Source organism: Myiozetetes cayanensis, unplaced genomic scaffold (genome assembly GCF_022539395.1).
Source record: "Myiozetetes cayanensis isolate MyiCay16 unplaced genomic scaffold, myiCay2020 scf5-8, whole genome shotgun sequence".
NCBI classification, from domain to species: domain Eukaryota; kingdom Metazoa; phylum Chordata; class Aves; order Passeriformes; family Tyrannidae; genus Myiozetetes; species Myiozetetes cayanensis.
In genome coordinates, this window is record NW_026087742.1 from 46,070,962 (window position 1) to 46,081,073 (window position 10,112).

Genomic DNA, 10,112 nt, shown 5'->3' on the forward strand with positions numbered 1-10,112 from the left:
TGCTGTTCTTCCAGCTAGAAGTACACATAAGATCAGACATAAACAAATGGAAAGAAAATAGCATTCTAATCATTAAGCCAGTTATTTCTTAAACTGTAGTTAATAGCTCCCAAGACGTCTACCAAAGCGCTCAAGGCTAGATTGTGGAAGATCCAATTTTTAAAAATACATTTTGATATTAATTCTGTACTTATATTCAATACAAAATTATCAAAAGAAAATACCTGCAAAAATCCCCACATATGCAGATTTAGTGCTGGCAGCAGCTCAGTTCCTTTGCCAAGGAGCAGAATTACCTGTAGTTACCAACTGTGTCCGCCTAACAGTGGTTGATCATCTTTAGTCAAAACAAGTGAATGTACAGCGAAGCTGATGGTGACAATATGAGGCGTTGATTGTTCCTGGCTAGATGGTTTGGACTCAGGAGAGGTTACTCAGAGACAAAAAGGCAGTAACACAAGAAGTTTGAGAAAACACTGCATTAATGAAACCAGTTGACTGAGAAGCCACTCTGTTAGTAAGTGAGGAAAGGGACATTAATTGCTTTTGAAATGAAGTCTGATGTATCTGAAGTTTGATAAATGGCTTATATTACTTGGTACCCGTGAGAAGCTCGTCACAGTTACTCAACAGCTTCCCTGGAAGTTCCTGATGATTTCTGTATAGGCAGTACTGCAGTATTCACTGATGTACATACCGAAAGTAGAACGCCATGTTAACCAAAGAAGTAGTTGAATCACAGAACTTGTTCAGCATTTCAGATTTTATGTGGCAGTCTAGGTAATGATGGAAAAAAGGCCAATTTTTTGCCTCTAGTGTCAAACTACCTGCATCTAGTAGCAATTTGAATTGGCAATTAATGTATGAATAATACTAGTGTAATAAAAACTTCCACTGATGTGTGACATACTAGGCCTCATCACAATTCTTGGTCTATACAGTTTTTGCCTTTTTATTTCTCTCAAAGGCTGTTGCTATTTTCCATTCCTTTCTCCACGATGTGCCTCACTGGCAACGCGCTCAGTACAGCCACCTGTACTGGCACTGGTGTGATTCCAGAGTCAGCCCTTGAAGAAGTTTGTCTGTACTGTCATTTTTGGAAGACAATTGGTTTCTTAGACACAAATTTTATTGATTTTTACTCCCATGAAGCTAAGCTCAGGCTTGTATTTACAGAATGGGTTTTGTGGATGAAGAGATGAACTGACTACAGAAAGAAAAATGTCATTGGAGTTGGGAGAGCTGAAGAGACCATGAAAGGGACAGGACTGTGACTCTGAGATGCCATATAACACGATCATTTTGGAAAGAGTGAACAATGAAATAACAGGGTCAACTGAAGACGTGACAGAGATTACTTTGGTCAGTGACTTTTTGATCAAAAGCGCAGTGTAGACACTGTGTTTCTGTGCATGGGGTAACTTCACACTCTTGATTTTTAATTTAGATTCTTGGTTTTGCAGCATTATCACAAGATGAGCTGGAGATTTCAGTCCTCGTTATTTAATACCTATTCTCAGTTATTTCTGTTAAAATTTTACTCCAGTCCTAATAAGCTATCTTTTTTCCTTTTCATGTGCTGAATGCATTATGTGAGACACAGGAGACCTACACCCTACTGAAAGGGAATATTTTTCATTTTTCACCTCAAAGCCCTTTACAAACTCTCATTAATTTAAATTCCTTCCACACCTCTGCTGAATAACCCAACACAAATTGAATGTCACACTTGAGATCTCTGTGTGTATCACTTGGTCCTCTGAGTGCAGGAGCGAGCCAGATCCCACTGTGCATTAAAATTTCAGTGAAGGATTCCTGACAACCCCATCTGCAGAATCATTATAGCACATTTATTCTTTAGAGAGAGCTGTTGTCCAGGCAGAAACAAAATAGGGCTCTCCCAGAAAAGATACCTGACTTGGAGACTTAAAATTGTTGCTTTTTGGCATGATACTTTCCATTCTGAAAAACAAAATTATGTTTATCTAGTCCTCACTCCTCTGACTTCTAATGAGATCTCCCTTTCAAGGCCCTTTGCCCCACAGCTTTTTTGAACTGGCTCCCCTTGAAGTTGTTTTCCCTATCTTGCTCTACCTCCAAGTCAGGGAGAGTGGGAGGGAAAGAGTCTACCACAGTGTAGTAAGATTTTCAGAGTACAATATTGGGTGGAGCACCAGCCTGGGACATTCATGGTGTTTTGAACCTTTGCGTTAAGCTGGGCGTTGCTACTCATGTTTACCACCTTGTGTTTCTGAAGCAGGACCTGACGTAGTGCTTGCTCTATTGCTTAGAAGAAATTGGAATCTGGGTCCTACAACTGCAGTTTGATCAGGAAAGAGCAGTTTAGGCTGGGTTTTTGAGAGGATAAGGCAGGGCAGTAAAGGGGGCACCTGCAGTCTGGAGTGTGGAGGTGCAGGTCTCCCCCACATCTGCTTGCCTGCTAGCTCTGGTTTGCAGACCAGAACTCACCCCATAACTTGTGCAGCTTTATCTGCTGGAGACAACCATTATTAAGAAATCCTTTTGTGAGCGACATACAAAGACTCTGCAATGTTAAACTGCTCATCAGGTCACATTTTTGGGAAACCACGTATCAAATGTTGGTAGATAGGATGGACTGCTAGACTTTGGATCAGACCCAGACAGCATGCCTAGGGAGTGATTCAGTGGAGACAAACTGTGAAACACGATTGTTTCTGTAAAATGTGGAGCTACAGAAGGATCCCGAGACGGGGCCAATCAAGGTAAATTTATGAATAAAAACATTCCTGAAATTTTGAATCAACCTGTCATGCAATTTATCCAGGAAAAAAAAATACGCAGCACATCCTGAACCTCTTACTTGGCCTCAAATAAAGCAGTTTAATTAAGTTCACAGTTACTGTTCCCTTATGAACGACAGTTTCTGTATGTGTTTCCATACATCTTCTGTACGTGGACATGAGTTTCAACAAGTGGCATTGCTTCCCCATTCCTTCCAGGTTGATGTGATTTGCCCACTGTGTAAATCACTGGTAAGGCTACGGCATTCAACTCATTGCAAATGCCTAGCTTCCTTTATGCAACAGTGCCTTTTAGGATTGGGCTTCCTGTCCTTACTGTGCTTGATATCCTCCCTGAAACCTACCTGTTGCCAATACACTTCCTTATCTAAGAGCTGTTCAGGCTTATAACAATCTTCATGCTTGGAAAGTACCTAGGCTGAATGCATAGTAAATTATATAGCTTTGCTCTGCATAGATATCAGGTGCTTTAAGTTCTAGATTTTTCATAGTGCAGAGCTGGCGTACAGACATGTTGTTCTAAATATAACACTTTGCTCTAAAAGATTTCGTGTGGAGACAGGGCCTGTCTGTCAGAACATGCCCTGCCAGGTAGCTCTGCAAGCAGAACCTGACACTGTATTTAATCCTCCATATCCATTCCTGCAACCCATAAATATGAAACTAGCTTTAAAGTGATGATGGAAAGGGCTTGAGTTTTGCAAGACAACATTAGTACAACTGTGAAGTTAGTCAGAGGATCAAGTATGTTTTTATATGCCGCTTTAAGTAATCATCCCTCCCCTAGATTAAATATGTGCTTTGTTCATTCAAAACAAAAATTTCTGCAGTACGGCAACTCCTTGCTGAGACAAGTTTTGAACCTTCCCTGCTTATTAGCTCGGGGGAAGGAGGCCCTCTCTTGTCTCACAGCAATCAGCTTCCCATGGTGATTCCTGTCTGCTCAGATACTGGGGATGCACAAATACACAATGAGTCACTCTGCCAGCTCTGGAAGCTGCTCACCATCCGCTTCTTTTTCAGGCACCTGTGGTCCTATAAAGGCTCATTATGGAGAATCCACGCGCTATTTATCTGGTGGGAACATCTGCCACACAAATTGGAGATTACGGCATCATAATACGGAGCAAACCCATTACAATAATAAGAAACCCTAGACCCGCACGGCCTCTTCGCCTCTGCTGTTGGCTTGCTTCTCCCACTCCATTCCCCTGCCCGGGAATCCGGGATCTCCGGTCCGGCAGCCGTGACTGGCACACAGCCCTGAGGCAGCAGGCTCACACTACCGTATATAGGAATGTCGGTGTGGCACTTTAATGTCGTGAAACAACTTCCTGGCTGCTTATGTTTTACATTTTCGAACTTAATTCCTTATGGAAGGCAGGCCGCAGGACTCACTCTTGGGGATCCCCGCTAGACACCTGGCTCGCTTTCCCACTTCCCTGTCACTCCCACTAACAAGCCTCTTCCAGCCCCGTCACAGAACCCCAGATCACAGAATGGGTCAGGTTGGAAGGGACAGTAGGTCATCTGGTCCGATTTTCCTGCTCTAGCAAGGTCATGCCAGACCACATGGCACAGGATTGCATCCAGACGGTTCTTGGATATCTCTAGTGAAGAAGAATCCACAACCTCTCTGGGCAATCTGTCCCACCGCACGGTAAAGAAGTTCCTCACGTTCAGGCGGAACTTCCAGGGCATCAGTGTCTGCCCGTTGCCACGAAAACACACGCACAGCCAAGAAATCCCCAGAGAAGGTCTCCCTTTTAGCCCAAGGTCTCCCCTTTAGCTCAGACTCAGAGCGGGACGAACCCGCGGCCGTTTTTGGGGATCAGCATCCCAAGGGACTCCGCCCCCCCACCAGGACATGCCGCCTCGGCGGTGTTTTCCGTCAGGCGCGGCGCGGGCAGCCCCGCCAGGGCCCCGCTGTTAAGGGAGGGCGCGGCGCCACGCCCCCTCCTTTCGGAGCCGGGCGCCATTTTGTGCGCACGCACGGTGAGCGCCGGGGCCGCTCCGCCGCTCCGGGGGGACTCGGGGAGCGGGATCCGGGGGGATAATGTGGCCAGGAGGATGGCGGCCACGGAGATCGCGCTGCCGGCAGGGGCAGGCCGGGGCCGCTGGCTCCGGCGGGGGTGGCACGGCCTTGTTAGGGCGCTGGAGGGAGCGAGCAGGCCGCGGGCTCCGGTGCGGGCGGGTGGCCAGGCGGGCGGCTGCTGAGGGATGCAGGGAGGAAGGGAGGGAGAAGGGGAACGCCAAGGCCGGCCGCAGGTGCAGGAGCGGAGCAGCGGGGCCCCGCCGGGGCGGCAGCACGTGGCGGCGGGGCCCGGACACGGCGCGGCCGCCGGCGGGAGGTCGGGGCAGGAACGGCGTGTGTGCCTTGTGCCAGACTTAATATTGGCCGGTAAATGTGGTAGTGGAGATTCTGCCTTTTGAGTACCTCCTGTAGAGAGGTTGAGGGAGCGGGGAGTAGCCGACCCGGGACAGAGGTTTCACGGATTTCTCAGAATATTCTGTGTTGGAAGGTGTCTTGGGCAGGGCACGTGTCAGGGGCATGAGGCAACCGGCTGAAGTCAGAATGAAAAGCCCGAACTGGATAAAAGGGGAAAAATGTTCGTCGTGAGAACATGCAGGCCTCCATACAGGTTGCCCAGGGAGGCTGTGCAGTAGGGTGTAAAGGGAAAGCCATTGCAGGAGCGGCTGAGGTCACTTGGGAGGCCTCATTGCAGTCTACAACTTTCTTCATGAGTGGAAGTGGAGGGGCAGGCGCTCATCTGTGTGGTGACCAGTGACAGGACGAGAGGAAGCGGCATGAGGGTGTGCTAGGGGGCGTTTAGGTTGGATGTCAGGAAAAGGTTCTTCACCTGGAGAGTGGTTGGGCAGTGGAACAGGCTCTCCAGGGAAGTCATCACAGCACCAAGCCTGACAGAGTTCAAGAAGCGTTTGGACAATACTCTCAAGCACATGATCTGATTCCTGGGTCGTCCAGTACAGGGTCAGGATTTTGACTATTGTTGGTTCTTTCCAACCCAGAATATTCTGTGATCCTTTAAGGGTTTCAAGACCTGATGGGCAAAGCCCCGAGTACCCAGGTCTGATCTCATAGTATGCCTTGCTTTAAGCAGGAGTTTGAGCTAGGTGACTTGCTAGTATCAATTCTAACCTGAGTTATCCTGTGGTAAGTGATTGCTGGTGATGTCTTGGATGAATAACATTGCTTGGATTGACACAGCAGTTTGGAAGCAGTGTCGTTCTGAGTAGGCCTAAAGACTGTTTGTCTGAAATACCTTAAAGGGCCATCAGATTTTTAGGGAGTGAACTGGTCGTTCTGAATAATTTGCCTTCGCTTTTACAGTAATCGGCCAAGATGACGAACACAAAGGGAAAGAGGAGGGGGACGCGTTACATGTTCTCAAGGCCGTTCCGCAAGCATGGTGAGTATACCTGGCAGTAAGAACACCGCGTCAGGTGTTACTGACCTGATGGATGTAAGCAGTCCCTGAGGAGCATTTGTGAAGCAGTGTTTTGTGCTAAAGGATTTTTGACAGCTTGGGCTAAAAACCGTATAACAGTATGCAGATAAACCCTCAGCTCTTACTGCAGATGCATTGGTACTCTGGTTGCTTGTCGGTAGTAACAATGCTGATTCTGTGAGTGCCTGAAAATTAATTTGAAGGTGAAGAAAATATTCCAACAGTTATTTAGAACATAGAGTTTTTTATGTCTGAGCGATAAGCAGTTATAACATTTGCATTTATAATGAAGTAGTAAATAGTTTAATGCCTTTTCAACTTTGGCACTAGGAACACAATTAAAACTGTTATTTTCCTTGAGTTGGATTTTTTAAAAATTGGAAGTGTGTAAAAAGGTAATTCCTGCTTAAAAAAAAAAAAAAAAAGATGCCTTGATTTTTGGGGTATTTAGGAAAATGAAATGCATGATTTGTGTCTCCCATCCTTTTTTATGTGTGAATTTGAAACTCTTGGCTTTAAAAGTATCCAAATTTGTATCTCTTAACAGGAGTTGTCCCTCTGGCTACCTATATGCGGATCTACAAGAAGGGTGATATAGTTGATATCAAGGTACTTTCTGCAGTGCTTCGTAATTTAAAGCTAAAACAGTGTAATACTTTTCAGTCTCTGGTTTCCTGAGGTGTCTTTTTTTGTTATTTGGGTCGTTTGTATCAACACAAGTACCCCCTGCTCACTTTTGGAGCAATACTGGAATGACAGTGCTGCTGATCCAGTAGTAACGCTTCAGTATCACGTGCTGGTTTACGTGGGGTTTTTATGTATAATTTGGCTGGTGTTGTGTTCAGCTGAAAAATGTGAGTCAAAGATGCTGTATCGAATGCTCGGGTTGCTGTGCAGTGCCTTCTGGCACTACTTTTTTAGGAACCTCAACTGTCCCTTGAGTAGGTGTTTTGTTTTGCCCAACTTGAGCCTGCTTTTCAGAAGAGGTGCCATTTATGGTGGGGAAGCTCCTAGTTACATCTCTTAAAATAAATATGCACAGAGGTGGTAACTGCAAAGCCATATTAAAACTAGAAACCGAGAAATAAATGTAAGGATACATCATATATATTAATACAGGGGGGGAAAGTGAAGTGGTGTTTCCATCACTTGATAATTTTTAGAATTTGTTTTCTAAAGTCAGTTATATTTTCAAAATTAGGTTGTAGTGAATCTGAAAACGTTTCACCAAGGACTCCTAATTCGTTGAATCCTTTGCTTTTATTTGAAATGCTTCGTTCTTGTATCAGTGACATAGATGGTGGTATATAATTTGCTTGTTTGTCTCTTGAAGAGAAGAGAATTGACTGTTGAGAATTGACATTTCTTGATGCACTGGAGCTTGATGATGAATGTCTCTTGTGATTGCTTGCTTTTGCTGAAAGCAAAGTGATCAGTCATTTCACCGACACTGAAAGCAACCAGAACTGACATAGCAAAATGTGGTCATCTTCAGATATAAAATGCATGGTTATAAATTCTAACATACGGATGAAATAGGAGTATTTTTAAATGAATCTCAAATAATTTGAAACATATACTTTAAATTATACTTCTGAGAGGAAAATCCTTAATACTACTTCTTTTCTTTTTTTCTTTTTTTCCTTTCTTATTTTACTTAACAGGGTATGGGTACTGTTCAAAAAGGCATGCCCCACAAATGTTACCATGGGAAGACTGGAAGGGTATATAATGTTACTCAGCATGCTGTGGGCATTATTGTTAACAAGCAGGTTAAGTAAGTAATCAAATTCTGTGTATTGGAACTTAGCATTTGAGAAAGTGGTTCTGTAATTGCACCCTCCTTTCACTTTGCCAGTTAGACAGTTGTTGTCTTGATTGGTCATTCAAGGTGGGTAAAGTGTATTTCCTTTTAAAACCCAAGCAAATGATGCTCGTTTGACTTGGATCCTGTCAAAGGAAACAGTTTTTATTTTTCTGAGTGGCATTTTAAGTGACATTACCTAATGGGTTTCTTTCAGCCAAACCTTCATGTTGGTACTGAAACCCTTTTCAGATATTAGTTTGTAGCTGTATCCAGCTGAATTTTGTACAGTTTAGTCAGAAAAAGATGAGTTGGTATGGTGTTGCAGGAACTGGACTGGAGTACATTGGTAATCATTTGTTTGTATGCTACGAGGCTAAAATTATGTATTCTCCACTATTTTAATTTGAAATTGTCAGCACATTGCTATATACTAATAAGCTTTTAGTTATATCTAATGTGCATCTGCAGATGTGTGTTTTGAGGTATTGCCCTTTAAAGACAAATTATCTGTAATTGAGCTTATGGGGTTACTCATGTAAGGGCTCTAATCTATGTTTAAAGGGAGCTGTTTTTCAAATGCAGTAAATTGAAAACTGATTCCCTTTTTTAGGGGCAAGATTCTTGCCAAGAGAATTAATGTGCGTATTGAGCACATTAAACATTCCAAGAGCAGAGACAGCTTTCTGCAGCGTGTGAAGGAAAATGAAAGGAAGAAAAAGGAAGCAAAAGAAAAAGGCATTTGGGTTCAACTGAAACGTCAGGTAATGTGTCTTTTGGGTTCACAATCCTTCTGGGGGAGGTTAGTTATTTGAGTAGAGTGGCAGCACACAGTGTGTCTACGTCTGAGCTGTGTGATATGTTTGGTGCCTGAACGGAACTACACTTGCCAGCATGAAAATTCTACTCTTGGCTGTGAACAAAGGGGTGGATGCTTCCTGTTCTATTGCTGATCTGCAGTAGTAGCAGCTCTGGCTGATTTCTAGGATCAGTAGTAGTGTCTTTCGTTTAGTTGAATTTTTAGTTGCAGTAGGTTCTGTTGTAACCCTTTAAGAAAAAATTAATAACGAGACTTCAGAGAGGAGGTAATGGCTGTTGCTTCTGGAACCACAGGGTACATCATGGTCATTGGGTTGGTTACTTGCTGAGAGTAAAGCATAGGCTTTTTAATTCAGCAGTGAGAGTCGAGCACACTTTCTAGCAGATCCATATTCTTACTGCTACTCCTTGAATCAAATTTTAAAGACTAGGAATGGTAAAATTTCTGTAATGTTTATATAATAAGGTGTTAAATGGTTGTCACAATGTATTTTCTGTAAGGTTGCTTTTGAGCTTTAGTACCATGAGTTTTCTTTTTTATTTTTCTGTTTACAGCCTGCTCCACCAAGAGAAGCACACTTTGTGAGAACTAATGGCAAGGATCCAGAACTGCTGGAGCCAATTCCCTATGAATTCATGGCATAATGCGTGTATACGAAAATAAATTAAAGATCTGGTTTTGGACAAGTGTATGTGATTGTGGCTGATTCATTTAGGGTTTTTTTGTGTTTGAACAGATGCTTTAGAAACCTTCTCTTTTATTGAAGTTTATTTATTTAACTTGCATTACCCTGATGCTTAGTCATTTAAATCATTTGCAGCTTTTGCTGACGAGTTTAGTCATTTATATAGACTATACATCGTGGGAACATTGAAATTTGCTAGTGCTTAGTAATGATCATGAGGTAATATGAGAGGACATGGAATATTTCACCAGCAAACTTCAGAACATGTACCAAGAACTGTCCAGAGTCACTTGAAAGTTAAGCTTTTGGCTAAGGGGCCTCATAAATACCAAGGAATTGTGGAAGCCATTTTTGAAAACAATCTCTGGAGAAATGCCTGTGGGCAGATTTTGGTGGATTTAGATTTTTCAGCATTGTAACTTGTAAAAGAAGGACATTAAGGACATCCCCATGCCAATAAGCATTCTTATAAAATAGTGGTAGTTTAGAAACAAGGCTTTAATTCCAAAACTGCCAGCCTTTATATTTTGATTTCTAACAGTTTAATTAG

General features: G+C 43.3%; 1 protein-coding gene and 1 non-coding gene across 2 annotated transcripts; both read left to right on the forward strand.

Annotated features, from left to right (window-relative positions):
- The first annotated feature begins 4,704 nt into the window (after positions 1–4,704).
- On the forward strand, positions 4,705–9,563 carry RPL21 (ribosomal protein L21). Its single transcript, XM_050333979.1, has 6 exons — positions 4,705–4,778; positions 6,136–6,214; positions 6,801–6,862; positions 7,918–8,030; positions 8,671–8,821; positions 9,432–9,563. The coding sequence occupies exons 2-6, from the start codon at positions 6,148–6,150 to the stop codon at positions 9,519–9,521; spliced, it is 483 nt and encodes a 160-aa protein (XP_050189936.1). The 5' UTR covers positions 4,705–4,778; positions 6,136–6,147; the 3' UTR covers positions 9,522–9,563.
- Positions 8,090–8,221, forward strand: LOC126649804 (small nucleolar RNA SNORA27). The gene has a single exon (XR_007631184.1). It is a non-coding gene; the product is annotated as a small nucleolar RNA SNORA27 (small nucleolar RNA).
- Positions 9,564–10,112: the final 549 nt, after the last annotated feature.

Bases quoted from the DNA above. Each gene is read 5' to 3' on its own strand.
- RPL21 (XM_050333979.1), top strand. From the start codon at position 6,148: ATGACGAACACAAAGGGAAAGAGGAGGGGGACGCGTTACATGTTCTCA. The intron at 6,215-6,800 runs GTGAGTATACCT...ATCTCTTAACAG, and splicing joins AAGGCCGTTCCGCAAGCATG to GAGTTGTCCCTCTGGCTACC. The intron at 8,031-8,670 runs GTAAGTAATCAA...TCCCTTTTTTAG, and splicing joins ATTGTTAACAAGCAGGTTAA to GGGCAAGATTCTTGCCAAGA.